The sequence below is a fragment of the Neovison vison genome, chromosome 3, assembly GCF_020171115.1.
Source record: "Neovison vison isolate M4711 chromosome 3, ASM_NN_V1, whole genome shotgun sequence".
NCBI lineage: Eukaryota > Metazoa > Chordata > Mammalia > Carnivora > Mustelidae > Neogale > Neogale vison.
Window position 1 is genome coordinate 180916787 of NC_058093.1, and position 19421 is coordinate 180936207.

The 19421-nt window shown below is 45.7% G+C and overlaps 1 protein-coding gene across 10 annotated transcripts in view; it reads left to right on the forward strand.

The window, feature by feature from the left end:
* Positions 1-19421, forward strand: part of PTPRM (protein tyrosine phosphatase receptor type M) — a 780862-nt gene that overhangs the window by 739823 nt on the left and 21618 nt on the right. For all 10 annotated transcript variants that reach the window (XM_044243376.1, XM_044243377.1, XM_044243378.1 and 7 more), the window contains 5 exons: positions 10151-10267; positions 14987-15141; positions 15404-15539; positions 17486-17635; positions 18332-18505. In XM_044243376.1, the coding sequence (XP_044099311.1) occupies positions 10151-10267; positions 14987-15141; positions 15404-15539; positions 17486-17635; positions 18332-18505 (732 nt within the window). The remainder of the gene's footprint in view (positions 1-10150; positions 10268-14986; positions 15142-15403; positions 15540-17485; positions 17636-18331; positions 18506-19421) is intronic.

The window sequence follows — 19421 nt, forward strand, 5'->3', positions numbered from 1 at the left end:
TCTAGCACAGCCCCAGTCATGTGGGTACCTGTGTGGGCAGGAGACAGCTGTAGTTTCTTGGCAGGATAATTGGACACAATTTTAGATGATCTCAAGGCTGCAGTAGCCCTCCACCTTTGTTCTGCTCACATGAGCCCCTGAAAATTGCTTTTTTTTTCCCCACTTTGCACACTGTGGTTATATCCTATTCTTTGGTAATTTTTTTTGAAGCCCACAGTAAATGATGTCCCATCTTGAATGCAAATTTTTCCCCCTTCTTTGCTTTCTAGATCTACTAACTTCATCTTCTGAGGCCTTGCTTTTCCTTGCCCTAAAGACTTGGGGATATCTGGCTGAGCAAATATGCAAGCAAATGAGGGACACCTTCTGGAGAAGAGGGTCAAATAATGCAGTGAGGGGTTTGCTGACTGTACTCAGCTTCTCTCTTTTGGGGTTTACCTCTCTTCACTTCAGACTGTCTCCTTTGAATAGAAATGGAAACCTGACCCCTTACAACTCTCAGTGGACACAGAATTTTTATTCTAGAAAAGCAGGGTACATTCATCATCTCACCAAAGATAGATTCCTTTATGGATTCTTGTTGTAGCGGAGAGAAGCAAATCAGGAGTGGGTTTGTGGGAGTTTCCATCCATTCAACTGGTTGAATCACATATTGCCCCTACTCAGGGTGACTTATATGATGCTCAGTCCCGCATTAGGTAGGTCATCTATCCATGTGCCTAAATTCTTCAAATTCTCTTGCTCTGTTTAGCAATTCCTTTGATAACCTAAGGAGGAGGACAGAGGAAGAGTTCAGGGAAGCCAGGGACTCATGTACATTCTTTTTTGGTCCTTCCTTAACCCCTGGAGTCATTGATCTGCCCAAAGAGATTCATTGGAACAGGAATGTCTCACAGGAATTTAGCCTAGATCTGTGTTTCTGAAATTAAAGCTGATTGTCTTCCCAATCCTGGCATCGACCATAGAGTGTGAGCTGTTGTAATCAATAGAGCACGAGGTAAGCTACACTTCTGAACCACAGGGGTGCTAGCCCAATGGTAAGGGGGCACAGTGACAACTACCACTGAGGGCTAGTGGCAATTTCTCATATGCCAGCCAATGTGGTGGGTCTATAGGCCCTCACTGTGGCTCTGCAGGGTAAGCATTATGCTATCCCCACCTTCCAGTCAATAAACTGAAGACTTCAGACATTACAAAACTGGTCCAAGGTTATGCAACTAGCAACGGTCAGCTCACAATTAGAATTCTAGAACCATACTCTTGACCTCTGTGCTCTATGACTTCCCAAAACACCTCATTCTAGAGTCATGTATTCAGGATAATTCCCAAACTTGGGATAATCTGAACAGTCATAAGACCTACTCTCCTCATCTGCCATTAAGGAAACTGAGAAGCTGAATCTTTCTGTGACTTTCATAAGGTCACATGGCTAGATCATAATTCAGGTAGAATTAGCCCCATGCTCTCCTATATGCCAACCAGGCTCTTTCCATTACACCATGCCATGTCATCACCAAATGTGATTGTCTACAGAGGTTACCTTTTTTATGGGTGGTCCTTAAAAATAAATGTTGTGCCTCTGCCTAGAAAAATTGTGTGTGTGTGTGTGTGTGTGTTGGGTAGTCATTTTTCAAGAACATTTCTGTTCTATAAATAAGCCAGAGAGGTCATATCCTAGCAGCCTAGGAGAGGCAGGAGCCCAAGTCCCTGAGCTCACCTCTAGGAACTAAGGTATATCCGTTATGGTAATCACCCCATCTGGCTTCTGCAGGCAGTCGGCCACTGTCTACTCTGCCGCAGATGACAGAGATGCCTGACTCATGAACCTGGGCAGTCACCTGCCCTTAGATCCCCCAAGCCCCGCTGACTCATGTCTGCAACCCCACATCCAGCTTGCCTCTGTCCTTAGCTGCCCATCCCAGCAAGGCAGCTGGCTCAGCCTCAGAGAGCCCCAGGATGGTTCCAGGGATGGCAGGCTCTCTCACAAAGGGACTAGTCCTGCAGAAATTCATTTCCTGCATTCTCCGCCTCTTCTCCAACACCCACCTATTCCCAACACCATTTCCGTTGTTTTAAAACAGAGCACCGAGGTTCAGCCAAGACAGTGTCTGAAGGAGATGGAGCATTTGAAACAGGGACTGTTCCTACTGTGGTTTCCCCCACCCCTACCACCCCAACAGAGGCTCAGGACCATGCAGGCTTTCTAGAGATGCCCCTGCCAACTTTCTCCATTTAGAATGCCTTCCCTGCCCCAGCCATCCACGGAAACTGCATTTCGTCTTTCTGATCTCATCTGTAATGTGGACTCCCTTGCACAGCTTTGAATCTCTTCCTTTAGAAGTCATATTCTTTCCTCTGACTTCCAATAGCCGTTTCCATTTTGTTAACTTTAGCAAACATTTACTTGTGCCAAGTATATTCTATCTAAGAGCTTTAGGAACAAGAATCTAGTTAATCTTCACAAAACGTTATTATTATCCCCATTATACAAATGGGAAAACGGAACCACAGAGAGCTTAGGTAACATGTGCAAGGTCACACGACTGAGAAATGAGGCCAGGCTTTGAACCCAAACCATGTGGCTCCGGGTAACGTGCTCCCGACTACTAACCTTGCCTTTCATTCTGCTCTGAGTTTGATTTGTTGTTTACATGCCTGTCTCTTCGCGAGCTTTAGAACCATAGCTCATTCCCCTCTGAACTCCAGCCATGGCTGTCATGACGGGTTCCCAGCTGTCTGAATGACTGGCAGGACCGCCTTGATACCGCTCCCCTCACCCCAGACACGGGCATGGCCACACTGAAGTCACAACGTGGAACCCTTCAGTTTCCCAGTCTGCCTCTTCATCTCTCCCAGCTTTGGACTGTGTGTTTATAAAGAGGAGATAATACTGTGACCCCCCACAAAGTGAGTGTGAGGTGGCATGCAATCCCAGACCCTGTCTAGGACTTGGGATGATCGTAACCTCCATGTGATCTAGTCAGAACAGTCTCAGGACTTGGATAAAGTCAACGGATTTAAAACTTTACAAACCTGAAAACTCCTGCATACATCTAAATTGTGACCCCAGTGAGAGGAAACACGGATCCTTTTTCTCAAAGATCTGTCAGATTTCACTCCAAGAAATGTCTCCTTGGGAGATATATAAATACAATATATAATATATAATACAAATACAGAGATAGATACAGATACAGATACAGATATAATGTTATCATTGCTTAAAAGATTCCCGAAACTCATCTTTCAGAAGGATCTTTAGACTTAGACACACACTTCCTATTGTCCTCCGTGTTGGAAAATCTCCCTCCTGTGGCAGAAGGACTTACCTTTGGGGAATGGCTATAAGGCAAAGCCAAACCGACTGAATAAGGTGGGAATGAGCCGTCTGAATATACATGTTCCTTGGAAGAGCTGATGCTTTCAGATCGAGTTGGGGAGGACTCTTTTCATCCATATGAACTAGAGAGAAAAGTAACAAGACAGATTCTTCAGATGGTCTGTAAGATGACCCTCACAATGCCACAAGGGCCATACTAGTCCACCCATTTCTTTGCGGTTGATAAAAGAAATGCTATGGATATGGGTGTGACCTTGTGCGTTATTACAAGAATTACATGTAACATTCATTAATGGGCATGGCTAGAAAACCAGATAGAAACCCAGGAGCTTTGAAGGAGCTGGGGTGTTCAACCAAAGCTTACAGATGTGAAAGGGGGATTTACTTAGGCTATGGAATTCTTTTCCCAAATTCAGACTATCCAGACCTCCAGAAGTTCAGGATTTAGTGCCAGTTTCAAAATTATCTTCAAAAATGTTGCTCAAGGGAGGCCCCAGGGCCAAAGGAAGCAGGTCTGGAACTAAGAACTAGGAAACCTCTTAAAAGTCAGGTACTTAGACAAAGCCTTGATGTACATCATGTCGGGTAATCTTTCCAAACTCCCTATGAAATCAGTGCTGTCATCCCATATTATGTAGAAGTAAACTGAGGCTCAGAGAGCGTAAGTCACTGGCTGCAACACCACAAAATAGCAGGAGAAAAGCAAATGCTTGTCCGTATGATTCCAAGCAATCTGTATTTGGGGGATATTTAAATGAATGAATGTTTTTATTGTGAGAGCACTGTAAAAAATTTTTTTTTATTATAATAAATCTCCCTTGGAAACTTGGCTTGCAACTGCTCTTGGCTGAGGATCTTTTGGGTAACTGCTTCCAGCAGTTCTAGCTCTTGCTATCCCAGATCTCTATCAAAGCTGTACTTGGCTGACCCTGCACGCAGCTATTAATAGGACTGTGGTCACTATCTCTTTGGATGATGGCTCTTATTTAAAAAAAAAAAAAAGTCTGTTGAAAAACCTCTTGACAAATCAAAACTCTTAACAGTGACTTTTTCTTTTCTACCCCTTTACAACTGTGTTTATTGGATCACACTATGGTGCCCCTAGTTCAACGAGCTAACATTGAGTTCCTTAAGCTTTCTTAATTATGAGTTTCTTAGCAAAGTGAGTCCTAGGACCCATATACAGTCCCCATAAATAGACCTTCCCAGTCTGCCCCCAGGCTCCTTCCTGCCAGCTGCTAGAGTTGGTGATACAGAAGACCCCGGGAGAAATACAGCAGGTCGTGATCCTGGATAAAAATGAGCAATGATTTCAGAGTATGCTTTTGTTCTTCCCGCTCATCCCCAGCACCCATCATACCCTCTCTCACTCCTAAAAAGGCAGGGTGGCTAAAGTCATTTGCAAAGCTTCCCACTTGGGACTGGATCCCGAAGCCAAACCTGGAAAAACTGGAGAATGTGTAATCCACCTTGAGTTCCCTCCTCCCAGAGAGCCTTGGACCTGGGACCAGCGCTTGGGTCTGCAGCCTCTCCCTCACACCCACCCAGCCCATTACCTGGAGCAAGTCACTTGCTCTTCCTATGCCTGCCTTTCTTCCGCTTCTTCAATTTAGGACACAAGAAATGGAAGGAATGAAGAGGATAGGACAGAGGCCGGCCGTGGCCCACACCGGCTCTTTATCTCCGGCCAATCCCTTGCCCTCTCTGAGCCTCTATGCGCAGCCACAGTTGGAAGAACACAGTGATTCCAAGTGCTGAAACTCAAGCACGAAAGCCTTCTGTGCAGCAGTTGCAATGATCTTGAAAATGAGTGTTTGTCAACCAGCTGTCTCTGGGATTCCTCCCAGCTCTGTTGGAGAAGGGTCTCTTCTCTGCACATCATAGACACCATTTCCTAAATTCTGGTGAGAGTTCATCACACCCTCCAGTGGAAGAATGGATGGCTCCCATGTCCTCCCCGTCCCCAGAAAGTGGTTTGCAGGAAAGAAGAGTAAAGGGGTCACTGGAGTTTCTGTTTGTTTTCTTTTCCCTTCGGAAACCAGGCACACCTGTCAAAGCTTTTCCTTCTTCCTTCTCCGGAGAACCCCCTTCACCTCTCCAGGCCCTTTGTGGACTTCTTGCCCTTGAACAACTCTGTGGTCACCTGTAGTCCAGATCACACAATCATCACTTAATCATAAAAAGAAAAGAAGGAATACCCATATTTTTTAATGAAACATCACTGGATCAAATGCTGTCATTGCAGGATATCACTTACTACAGCGGTCCCTATCCCTCTATAGTCACCTGCATGAGAAGGCCAGGCTGTGCAGTCGGCTTGCGTTGTGTGAATCCTTACAACTCAGAGCGTGGGCCACAGGCCAGCGGCATCACCTGGGAGCTTGTCTGAAATGCAAATTCCAGGGCCCCACATGGAATCAGAAACTGGGGTGTAGCCCTGCTTGTTTTAACAAGCCCTCCAGGGGATTCTGATGCCTGCTGAAGTTTGAGAACCTGCTTGAGAGATGCCAGGATGCCCTGATGGTGATGGTAATGCGCTGTCAGCCTCAGGTGCATAAAACTCCCAGGGGTCTTCTGCCTTCATTGCACTTGGGATCAACTGGCTGGTTAAAAATGACCAAACTTGAACAATTTTTTTTTTCTTTTAGGCAGCTAAAAATCCTGAAATTACTGTTTTCTCTACTGTTTCATGTTTGTTCATTTTAAAGCCAACAAAGCCAACCTCCCCCCATTTGAAGGCAGGGATTTCCTCGTGCACCCCTGTAGCTCTCCCCGGGGAGGCACAGGCAGCCGCACGCACCCCGTGGCTGGAGTCCAATCGATAACCCACTGGAACCAGCGCCGCCGCTGGGGCACCCAGGTAATTAGACGAGCTCTAAGAGCCTTGCTTTCTGGGGTGGAAACTGTTGCAGTAGATAATTGGGATGCATGGGAGGCACAACCTGTCCTAGAAGCTGTGCGGGTAGCGCCAGGCTGCAGAAGGCAGCCAAGCCTGGCCAGCGATCAGAGGAAAGAAGCATCTGGTTCTGGGTTCCCAGGCTCCAACAGGTGCCCCCAAACCACCTGTCTTAACATCTCTGTATGCAGACCCTAGAGGCCGGGAGGTGACTCAGGCCCCAGTTTCCCCAGGCACAGAAAGTCTGCCTCTAGAAAAGTATACATTCTTCTTACTTTTTTTTTTTTAAAAAAAGCAAAATAATAACTTGACACCAGTCCAAGCAGTTAAAAAGAAACTAAAAGGAACCCAATTTAGAAAGGTTTTTAGTGGGCTAAAAACAGATGTGGCGAGCCATTTTAGGATATTCTGGGAGATGAGATGGAGAGGGCGGGCTTCGAAATGGCTCATCGGCCTCTTCTGGGCCTGCCCAGCCAGGTGCCTCTGCATAGAAGAAGGCTCTGCCTATAAACACGTTCTGGAAGGAAGCAGCCCCGAGGCTTCATTTCTGCTAATCACTGCTCTGCTCCAGTGATGCTCTGGGCCCCCCCATTTGGAGCGCTCCAGGGGGCCAGCATCTCTCCTCCTTATTCATGTGCTTCTCTTGAAGGTTGGAGGGTGTGGCACGGGCACCACAGGGTGCAGCTGCAGTTAGAGGCCCTAGACAACACCCCCTTGAGCTGCCCCCCCACCCCCTCACCAGGGACCCCGCCTCCACCACTTTCTGCCATCCAGCACCTGGGGGCACCTCGCTGCATCTGGCTGGTGGAGCTGCGGGGCGCACAGGGGAACTGGGGGAAGGGCAGAGCCGGCCACTGAGGGCCCATCCAGGTCACAGTGCCTGTGGAACCCTAGCTCTCCCAAGCGAATAGGAAGAACCATCCCGAAGAGAATTGCTAAGCCATCGATACATTGCAGGGGCTTCTGGTGTCCCTGACTCCAAGGCACCAAAGCCCCTCACACCCATATTTGTTGCAAATTTGGGATGGGGCGGGTAAGGAGTCTTAAATAGAAAGCGACTGTGCGATATGTCCTACATTGATTGCATTCTAATAAGTTATCGTTGTTAGATACGATGTGCCCCGTATGGAACAGGATGCAGGTGCCGGCGTGTGTTTTGTACTCTTGTAATTTTCCGAGAAATACATAGGTTTTTGAATTGTATATTCATTCCATTGAAAACTGCTTAATTTTAGACATGCACATACATACTCCCTTTGTACCCATCCACTAGCATCTGCTTGCATAACTGGAATCACTAAAAGGTAAAGGCAAGTCTCCAAAATTAGAAGGGACTCCAGTATGTACCATGTAAGCATCTTTGTTAATTAGCATTGTAAAAGTAATTAGGCATTCTATAAGTGAAATTAGGGGCACTATCAAGTTAGACATCATCACAGATATGCATGATCTGCCCAGACTCACATTATGTCTAGGAAGGGAACCAGAGAAATTATCCTTCTTATTATGAAGTATTTCAAATGCAGCAAAGGTAGCCATAATGTAAATCTTTGAAATATTATATATAAGCCATAATACTTATAAATATTTATACTTTATAAAGTCACAGATAATGTTCCCATGAGGGGAAAAAAAAAAGACTCCCAAAGAAGACTAAAAATTTAATGAGGACAGGAACTATCTTTGTCTTATGCTCCATTGTGTTCCCAGCCCCTAACGTGTCTGGCTTACATCTTGCCGAGTAAAGCTAATAAGGCTTCCGTAGAACTGCACTGAATCAGCTGCCAAAAAGTTTCTTGAGGAAGCAGCTAAGATAATGACCAGCGACGTACCACACTGGAAACATCAGTGTGCCAAGGGATTTGGCATTCTGGAAAAGGTCATCTGAGCCCATACTTCTTTTTGTAAATGATCCCAGTCTGGTATTGCCCTTCCTATGCCGATCCTATGATTTTCTCCATGAGATCAATTCTGTATGGATCTGTTGAATGTTTAGTGTGTACAGGACACACTGGTAGATGTTGCAGAGATAAGCAATACAACCCCTTTCATGTATGGACAAGTAAGAAGAAGGATCCGACAGGTGTAAGAAGCGGGTCCTACTTACGGAACAGGCATGTGTTATCAGAGAATCAAGGAGAGAGAGAGAGAGAGAGAGGGAGAGCTCATCTATGGAGGAACGACTTTGAAGGGACGTGGTATTTGAGATGTATTTTGAAGAATGGATAAAATCTTCAGCTGGGAAGGTACAAGTGGGAGGAGAACAGTCCAAGCAGAAGGAATGGCATGGGTAGAGTTTGGGTGTGGGCAAACCACTTGTCTTTAAACATAAAATATATGTGGAGAAGAAGGATAGTAGTAAAAGATAGAGCAAAAGTGTCAGTTGTGGCCAAGTAAATACATGCAGAGCCAAATTTAATTTCTATTTAATTTCACAGGTAGTAGTTGGAAATAGAAGCTTGTTAAGCAGGGCAAGTGAATGCCACCGGGATTACACTTGGGAAGGGTTCTTCTGGGTTAGTACGGAGACAGTGCCCACATAGGAAATACCAGAGCCTGAACTGAGATTGTGACAGAGGGAATAAAAAGTTGGAAAACATATTGGAGAGATCATTGAAAAATACTCCTAGACTTAGCAATTGGTTTCGGAGAAGGAATCGGCAATTTCTATGCCTGTGTAACTGCAGAAATCATGGTGTCATTGACGTAGGGAGTCAGACGAGGCCAGGTGATGGGAGATCAAGGATTCTCTCTCAGTTGGGTTGTCTTTGGGGGTACTGGAAGGATCTCCACAGGAAATGCCCACAGAACAAAGCAGAAATTGAATTCAGCACTTGGAGAACCAGGGCCAGAGCAGAGATACAGAAGTCATCCATCTACAGAGGAACAGCAATGGGAGTGGATAGAACTGTCAGGAATGCAGGACTGAAGAGCAGAGGCTGAGGACAGAGCCCCAGGGACCACCACCTTGGCCTGGCCCAACCTCCTCCTGCTCTACCCCCCTTCAGGGAAGGTCTAGAAGAGCTATAGGAGCAAAAAAAAAAAAAAAAAAAGCAATTTTCCAGGAGGGGTCAAGTCTGACAGATTTCTTCACCTGAAAAATCTTTCGATGAGAGGCTCTGGTAATATGGAAAGACTGCTCATATTTTCCCAAGTTTTGTATATAGAATTTATTCAGATTAAAGTGAATGTGTAATTTTAACTCAGGAAAACCACATAGTGACTTCCTTCTTCAGAAAAGAACCTCTAATCTGGACTGTCGGCTCTGATTTCCTGCTCACGCCTCCTCGAAAATGTTCAGGCAACTTCTAACCTAGGAGGATTTTAAATTCAGAGAAGCTAAAATGTTGTGAACTACCTTTTATCGTTTATTTTTCCAGGCCCTTCCCTGAATAAACAGGAAACGAATGGTCAGAGTTAACTGGGATATTTGCTGTAGAAATACAGCTTGTTAACTTTAGACGATTTTCTTAGGCTTTACTACTCTTAGAACTCAAATTTTGTTTTCTTCTGGGGTGAGAAAAGAAACACAAGTGATCTAAAAATTAACCTCCTTCTTTCTTTTTTTTTTAAAGATTTTATTTATTTATTTGACAGACAGAGATCACAAGTAGGCAGAGAGGCAGGCAGGGAGAGAAGGAGGAAGCAGGCTCCCTGCTGAGCAGAGAATCTGATGCGGGGGCTCGATTCCAGGACCCTGGGATCATGACCTGAGCAGAAGGCAGAGGATTTAACCCACTGAGCCACCCAGGCGCCCCTAACCTCCTTCTTAAATGTGCAGTTTAACTTTTGTTTTTGTGTGCAAAAATTTTCTCCTGTAAATCTCATTGTGACCCATCATTTGGGGAGCTCCCAAAGAGAAAACAAAACAATGAAACACCCTAAACCCTTCATTTCCTTTCTGTTTTCCAAAGGTCAAATGCTGCAAATACTGGCCCGATGACACAGAGATATACAAAGACATTAAAGTCACCCTCATAGAAACAGAACTACTGGCAGAATACGTGATAAGAACATTCGCTGTCGAAAAGGTAAGTTTCGCACGACTTTGAAATGCTACAGTCCAATGTTGGTGAGACGAGCCTCATTAACTTCCCTGGGATAATTTCTGGGGGTCGCACCTGGATGCAGGTAGGCTCTAACTAGTGATGCCTTCGCCTTGCATCTTACCTCCGGTTCTATAATAGCTCCGCTCCATCTTTGAAGCGAGTCATTCCCATTTCATAGGAATCTCTGTGTGGCTACTAAATCAAAAGAAAAGACCGATCTGTCTCTCTCCCTTTTCTGTTGAACCTGGTTGACATTGTTCGGCCCGTCTCTCTTCCTTCGTTCACAGTTTGATAAATGTCCTTCATGTCCTATGTCCATATGGGTTTCTCAGTGGTGAGTTCGTATCAGTGCTGAGACACAGGTCCTGACCCCTCCTGGAATCCCTCTTCCCCCTCGAGGCTTTTCAGGCCCGTTGGATTTTGCAGGGGGCTGGGACCTACCTGGAAACCGAAGTAGACACAGGACGCGCTTGCATGAACCGGTCCTTTCATTCATCCTCACTCTCATACTGGTTTTAGCCTATGTACCTGCTGGTGTTGGGTCATGAATGCTGTGCTGTGGCTCTACTCTGCCTCATCCCATGTGCATGGATGGGGCCTCTTCTCTGGGAAGCACTGTAGGGCATAACAGGGAATTTCCTTATTCCCCCTCTTTCTGCTGACATAGGGAGGGGCCGGAGGTGAAGCAAACTGCAGTCCATCCAGAGAAGTGGCACAGGTAGGCCGTGGGGAGAAACACGCTGCCTTCCGATCCTCATCTTGCCTTGGATGAAGGGGATACACAGTTTTGGGTCGGAGGTCCACAGACTTTTCCACCAAGAGCTGATTCCCCATAGCGGAGTCCTGCACCAGACATAACAATTTTGTGGCAAATGGGTTCTGCGAAAGCTTGCACTCAGTCAGTAACAGCAGGTCACCTCGGAGGACCCGGGCTGGAAGCGCACTGCTGGGCAGTTGGCTCTTGGCCTTCCTCTCTCATTTTCCTCACATCTAAATGCACCTTTTGGACTAACAAGCTGAGTTTTGGAAAATCAAGGAGATGGCAGCCACTGCTTTTTGGCTAATTTACCCTGATGTTTTGAACTACCTATCCGGTTTTCAATTCCATATTTGTCATAGAATCACAAGGCTGAAAAGACTTTAGTTTATTTTAATCTGTTTCTCATACTATTTAGCATTTTTTTTCCGTTAGCCTGTCTTTTTTAATAAGTAGGCAAGAGGCTTGGAGACTTCAAAGAATGTGGAGTTCTGGTTGACTCAATTCTTCAAGTTCTGAACCTCACACTTTGATGTCTTTTTTTTTTTTCTTCTTAGGCAGGATTGGAGAAAAACATGTGGAGGATTTTTGTATAGCTCTTGGCAAGAGCACTCATGAATAAGTGCATTAAAACAGATAGTGATAAAAGACCCTCAATATTTTTTTTTTTTTTTAGGAAGAAAAAATCATCCAAAGCCATCACTTAAACATGGAGTTCTTTGAACAATAGTCAGCTCTCTAATAAGCTGAAAACGCATCTCCGTTGCTAAAGGAAGGGTTTATTTGTTTCTTTGCTCTTTTTTTAACCTCTTATTGTACTCTCCTACATTCCCAGCTGCACAGAAATGTTTCTGAAATACTCAGTTATTTTAGTCATCAGACAACCAGCAAAGAGCCGGTGGAGGGAAGGGAAGGATGAGGAGCTTATTAAGGATTTGGGGGAAATCAAAATGACATGTTAGTGATTTTCTAACTGGGCAATTGGAATCTTCAAGGAACACAAATCATTAGCACTTCCGTGGATCACTTCTGGTAGGTTTTAAACTTTCTCACTCGAGGAGAAAGGGAAAAAACAGAACAGTCAAGTATATACTTTGAGAGGCCTGCCCTTCTGGTTCTGTTTTGAGAGGATGTCCCTCCAAAGGAACCCAAGGTGAAAAATGGATTTGGTCTCGTCTCTGCGAAACAAGCAGACATATTGCAATTTGAAGCTGCTGAGCTCTCGTTTGGCATGGACTGTCTTCTTTCCTTTCTCCCCCAACCGATGACTCAAAGCTAGATAGATTTTAAATAACAAAGTTGCCATCATGTCTGGAAGAAGACAGAGCTCAAAAGTCTCGGTGGGTGTAGGCTGCCCCGTGAATCGATCCCTGACTATCCTGGCAGAAAGGAAGCTGACAATGGCTACCAAAATCTCTCTTCCCAGGAGGTGCCAGAGAGGAGGCAGTGGGAATGTGGGCCTGCCTCTCAAAGGCAGAACATGTAGTTGATGATTGATTCATTCCATAGATGTTGGATGTTGAAGCTAAGTGCTGTCATGCCTGGGTTTCTTCCTTCCGATTGTATTTCCATGGAAAATGAAGGAAATATCACCTGCTTATGTGGCATTAATACCTGCTCTAGGGAAAAGGAAATTAAAAATATAATTGATATCAAGTTGGGATATTTGGACTGTAATCAGTGATTGCATCGATGATTTTTTTCCCCCAAAATATATTACAGAACAGCAAAAGGAGAAATTGCCACATTGATGAACAGGAAAGAGAGTTGGCTCAGAAGCCATTGCCTTTGCTAATCTTGTCAATAGTGAATATTTTAGAGGGTACAGGCTTATTTTAGGAAACGTTTTCTGCATGCCAGAAACTGACATTTACCTTGCTCAGAAAATGAGTCTTAAGAGAGATCAGTGGGGGGCCATCTCCTGATGGCTGGAGTTCCGGATTTGGAGGATGCTGGAGATAAAATCTAGCACAGCTAGGAAGTGAAGATCTCAAAAAATAAACAAATGCCCTTTGGTCCTCTTGGGAATAAATAAATATTTATGACAGGCTTTTCCGCTTCATGGAACCACCCCTGCCCCAGTCATAGGTAAAGGTCAAGGGAGCTCTCTAGGGGGTTGGAGGGTGATACAGGCTCAACCGTTTGTCTTCTGGTGGAGACTTTGGGCCTGGCCAAAGTGTTACCATGGTTTAAGTGATAAGAGATGTGAACTCCTAACCACTGAGTAAAATTTCTCTGGAGTCACAGAGCATAGTTAGTAGACAACACTGTGGATTACCATTTCTGAATCCCTGATGGCTTAATTCCTTAATACTTAAACTCCATTAAAGAATAGCATGATTTTCAAAAAGAAATTAAGCTTCAGAATTTATGGGTTATTAAACTAAGACATATTAACACCTTGATAGCACACAAGTCTTATCTTAAAATCTGTAATTATTTGCAGGGCACCTGGGTGGCTCAGATGGTTAAGTGTCTGCCTTTGGCTCGGGTCATGATCCCAGGGTTCTGGGATCAAACTCTTGCATCAGGCTCTCTGCTCAGTGGGGAGCCTGCTTCTCCCACCAACCCTCCTTCAGCTTGCCTCTCTCTCTCGGTCAAATAAATAAATAAAATCTTTAAAAAAAAAAAAACCACACACAACTAATTATTGCATCTTTTAGTCTTTCTCGACACATTAAATATTCTGAATTTCTTTTAAAAAAATCTACATTTCTTCTTTGCTTAACTAAGTATATGTGAACAATGTCCAATAGCGAATGTGACATGGTTAGTGGGTATTTAATATTAAGATAGAATAAAACCAGACTCAGGGCCCAATACAGAGAATTCAGTAAGCGGTCACTAAATAAGAGAAAGAAAAAAGCCAAATTTGATCCCAGGTTTACAAATCCCTCCTTGATTTTGGAAGTAATGTTTTCTCCAAAACAGATTTCTGTTTTACAACACAGACTTAATACATAGGTTCACAGAAAAAAACTGATGGATATAAATCAACTTTATTCTTTTCAAAACGAGAGTAAATTAAATAAATAAATAAATAAATAAAGCCCTTCAAGTCTTTTTCCTTCTGTCTTCCATTCAGTTCAGGAGGGAGGCAGCCCTTCCTCTTCAACTTGCTGATCTAACAGAATTCCAGGGAAATCACTCTTGATTTCCATGGTAGACATTTGCTGCCTTGACTCTTTGCCACAAGCCTACCACTTTGGCAACTTGAAGACAGGAAACAGTATCTCATAGCTCTGTGTCCCCAGCATCTAGAGTCATGTTTGGAGCATTGCCTTCACTCCGGTGGTTGGTGATTGGCTGAATGGAGTTAATGTTTATCCATATTAGAAGGAGAAGCCCAGCAAACTTGAGGCACAAATGAAAATTCCTTCTCTGGCCTCTCTAGTTGGAAAGCGGTCCTCATTCATTTTTCCAGGGACATTCTCTGTGCACGCACAGCGTGTGCTCTGCTCGAGTGCCTGGTGTGAGAAGGTACCAGAATACAGAAGAGCTCAACCAGGTTCCTCCCGCATTTCAGAGGCTGGTCTCAAACCTACAAATACCCTTGAATTTTTTCAGGTCTCTCTTCTGTGCCTCTCTATCTCTGTGGACTTGCACTTCACACCACAGGCTCTAAGTGACATACAAACTGTTAGAGCCTACTTTGTAGAAAGGAATTTCGAGGAATCGGAGAGGCACTCGTTTGCTACAGTTGCACCTGTAAATTAGCATTTTCCCTCAAACGTTCCCCCCACCTTGCACCCCCATCACCAGCTTCCCACCTGGAATAAGACTTCCCAAGTGTGTGTTAAATCTAAGAACGACCTTCTCCCAGCAAAGCCAAGCTTCCTAGCCTTAGGCTTACTGACTGTTTCGGTGTACTTGACCTTCTCATGGTTGCTCATCATTTATTTTGCTTTGTTCTCTTCCTTGCCCTCCTCTCCGATCGATGGCAGAGAGGTGTTCATGAAATCCGCGAGATCAGACAGTTTCACTTCACTGGTTGGCCGGATCACGGGGTCCCCTATCATGCCACAGGGCTGCTGGGGTTCGTCCGGCAGGTCAAATCCAAGAGCCCGCCCAACGCAGGCCCGCTGGTGGTGCACTGCAGGTAAGTGGAGCGCCCGGAGCCTCTCAAAAGGAGCTCTGTAGGACACGGAGGGTACGGGGCTCTTTTGGAGCGATGACAGTATTTTGGAACGCAATAGAGGTGATGGTTGCACCACATTGTGAAGGTGCTGAGTGGCACCGAACGACACGCTTCTAAATGGTTCGTGTTATGGGATCGGACTCTCACCATAGCAAGGATGTAAAAGAAGCAGAAGCACCAGGGGTCCTTTTTCCTCCGCTGACAGAGCCCTCTTTTCACCCAGTGCCGGCGCAGGGAGGACCGGCTGTTTCATCGTGATTGATATCATGTTGGACATGGCGGAAAGGGAAGGCGTGGTTGACATCTACAACTGCGTGCGGGAGCTGCGGTCTCGGAGGGTGAACATGGTGCAGACAGAGGTAGTCCTGCTCCCCGCCCAACCTCGGGCTTGGTCCCCCGCGCCCCCCACGCCCCACCTCCCAGAGCCACAAAAACTCCCCAGAAGAAAAAGTGATAAACCTGGCAATCTCTCTTTCCTTCTTCCTCCCTCCCCCACTTCTTTCTCTTGTCCTTTCATAAACAAAAAAAGGCCAGGAGTCTCCCAGGTCACAGAATCTGCAGCCAGGAGCCTAAGTTTACCCATGCTTTTGTACCAAGGGCCCCTGTAGCGTCTCTATGTTAAGCTTTCAGGGATTTGGTACTATTTTCTTTTCTTTTCTTTTCTTTAAGTTTAAACTAGCTAGTAACTTACCAGAGCAAGTCGACTCCTGAGAATAGCGAGGTGTTTGCCAAGTGGCTTAAGGCTAATCTCTGTACACTTGGTTCTTTTCCTACTGTCCCTACAAATTCTGCCCAGTGGCTTGGCATCATGGGAATTTGCTCGTTTTGTAGAAATAGTCCGTACTGACTAGTACTTCTATAGATCAGAATTCAAAGTGTTTCAGGAATTTAAGTGTTTGAGAAAAAAATAAAATTCCATCCTGCCCCCCCAAAATTCATATTTTTACTCAATATTTGCTTGTTTTAAGTAGGCATTATATCCACCACCTAGGAAAAATGATTCATAAAACAGAATGAAGGGATGCCTGTGTGGCTTAATCCGTTAAGCTGCTGCTTTCAGCTCAGGTTATGATCTCAGGGTCCTGGGATCAGGCCCCCCTGGGGTCAGGTTCTCTGTTCAGTGGGGACTCTGCTTCTCCCTCTCCCTATGCCCGTCCCCCCCACTCATGCTCCCACACATGTGCGCTCTTTCAAATAAATAAATAAAATCTTTTTTTAAAAAAAGAAAGCAGATTGCAGACTAAAGAATCTCTCCCATTTAGATTCTGCATTAAAGTTTACAAAAGCCACTGGTTTCAAGTTTATAAAAACCAAATTCCATTTTCAAATAACTTAAATAAAAATAGCAGGAACTCTAAACACTTCCATCATCTTTTTTCTCTAGAGTAGGGATTCTTTGCTTTAAAGATGATAATGATAGTAATGTATTTTTTAATGTATTTTACAGCCGATCAAATGTTGCCACATCCCCTTTCCTGCTTGCTCTGTTTCTAAGGACTGGACTCCTTTTGAGAATTAAGAGTCCTCATACTTTATATAAATTAAAGTAAAAAGTAATTAGACTCCTTTTGCATCTCATATAATTAAAGTTCAATAATAAATATGGTAAAACTGTATTGATTAATTGTAAAAGTCTGTGCCAGTTCAGGAGAGGGCCCTTTTGTAAGCCATGGACTAGCGCACACAGGCAAGAGCTCTTCCCTGGACCCATAAGGACTGTGGTAACTGTCACATGTTTCAAAAGAAGTAGTTTTAAGTGCTTGGAACTATTTATTTTCATAGTGATGTCAAGTTTCCCTGGACGTTCTTTGCACTGTTGATTTGGTTAGCAAATACCTCTTTGCAGGATAGACAGGAGATTCTGCTCTTCTCCTCACCTGAGTCCCAAACTCGTGGGCGCAGAATGACAGAGGTATAAGCCACAGCTACGGTAGCATGACAGAGCTTGCCCTGGGATTTGTCAGCATCCGTGTGGCTTTCATCAGTCTGTTTCATGCTTCTGCGCTGAGCCCGGGTGTCCCTTCCTCCTGTTGCGCTCTGCGTGTCACCAGTTAGGATACGTGCCAGCTCGCGCTGCACGCGTAACCAGTTAGGGTACGTGCCAGCCATCCCACGTGGGCTTCAGCGGGATCCCCCCCTCACCACGGTCAAGTCCTCCTACGTGGTTTCACTGTGGCGGGAGTGGATTGTCCCTGACGGACCACTATCCCGTTCTCATGTCTTTACAAGGGGCTGTCTGCCCTTCCCTAGTTCTCGCAACCCACCTGGTTTCTCTATTACTAACTCATGCCCTCTGCTTCTCCAGGAACAGTATGTGTTTATCCATGATGCCATCCTGGAAGCCTGTCTTTGTGGAGACACCTCGGTCCCTGCTTCCCAAGTTCGGTCTCTGTATTACGACATGAACAAACTGGATCCGCAGACGAACTCCAGCCAGATTAAAGAGGAGTTCCGGGTAAGTGGTGCGAAAGGGAGAGCAGCTGGCTGAGACTTTGCTCCTTCAGAAATCTCTCGAAGTCAGCCCTGGAACCCCTGAGCCCATACAGAGCTTATCAGCCTCGGCATTACTGACATTTGGGGCCGGCTGCTTCTTTGCTGTGGGTGTGATCCTGTAGGATGTTTAATGGCACCCTGGCTTCTACTCACTGGGTGCTGGGAGACCTCCACCACACCAGTAGCGACAACCAAAACTCTGTGCGGACATGGTTAGGGGCCCTGGGAGCAAAGGGACCTGGTTGAGAGCCACTGGTCTAGCAGAGCCATAAACCCCTTTGCAGGCAGCTGGACAGTACAATGTGGGTGCAGCCAGACCCAGCAAGGGGCACTCACCCTCCTCGGTGGGCAGTCTAAGTGTACCTGGCTCTAAGTTACACCCTATCCAACCTCTTCCTCCCAAGCACCCAGACAGAATTGCAGCCCTCCTCAGACCGGATGGCATGTGATCCAGTCCTCCAGATCCCTGAGGGCCCTTGCATGTGATGGGCGCTGTCTGTGGACAAAATCCAGGGGAGAGGAAAGGGCACTGCATGGAGGGGGGGGTGCTGAGTTGGGGGGGGCGGGGAGCCCCCTTCAGACGGCAGGTGAGGACACTCAGATCTGCCCAAGTGCGAAGGTGAGACGGTGAACCCCGTGGTCGCGTGCTGTCGCACAGACCCTGAACATGGTGACGCCCACGCTGCGCGTGGAAGACTGCAGCATCGCGCTGCTGCCGCGGAACCACGAGAAGAACCGCTGCATGGACATCCTGCCCCCAGACCGCTGCCTGCCCTTCCTCATCACTATCGACGGGGAGAGTAGCAACTACATCAACGCCGCGCTCATGGACGTAAGCCCGGGGTCCCTGCCCCCACCTTGCCCCGAAGGAAATAGGGAGCCCTTCCTCTTCCCTCTCCTGTTTGTTGGTTTTCTTTTTTCTTTTTTTTTTCAAAGATTTTATTTATTTATTTGACAGACAGAGATCACAAGTAGGCAGAGAGGCAGGCAGAGAGAGAGGGGGAAGCAGGCTCCCTGCTGAGCAAAGAACCCAAATGTGGGGCTCCATCCCAGGACCCTGGGATCATGCATGACTCCAGCTGAAGGCAGAGGCTTTAACCCACTGAACCACCCAGGCTCCCCTTGTTGGTTTTCTTAAGCACAAACCATCTTCCACGCAAAGCGCGTACCAGATGCCACGGACGTCTCTGCGTCAGGGCGGATGATCTCGGGCTCTCGGAGGCCACCAGTCGGGAGGTATTGATAAATGAAACATGTCCCAGGGACTCTCTGAGCACTTAAATTTTTAACCCGCTGGCCGGAGAGCGAGAGACAGCTATTAAGTCACTAAGGCAGTGAAGTGGGATAATGTGGTTCGCAGCATTATTTTCATTCCCTGTCCTCCTAATTTAGGCAGTAATTAACACGGGAGGGAAAAATGGTCTGTCAGGACAGATAGCACACAACTCATTACTTCCTGTCAGTCTGTTTACTTCTAACTGAATGAACATTTGCTGTTCGATTGATGGGAAAAGTAAATGGATATTTTCAGGGCTAATATGGAAACTCAAATTCTGTTGGTGTGGTATCAGTAAAAAGGTACTTAAATTTACTTGAAGCTCTCCAGAGATGTAAAAAGCTTGTATATCCTTCTGTGGCCGGAATGAGTAACACCGTCACCCCTATAAATGACCCTCGAACAAATTTTAGGAAAGGCAGAAGTATTTTCATCATACCTACTTTGTAAAATTACATTTTCTCCGGACACC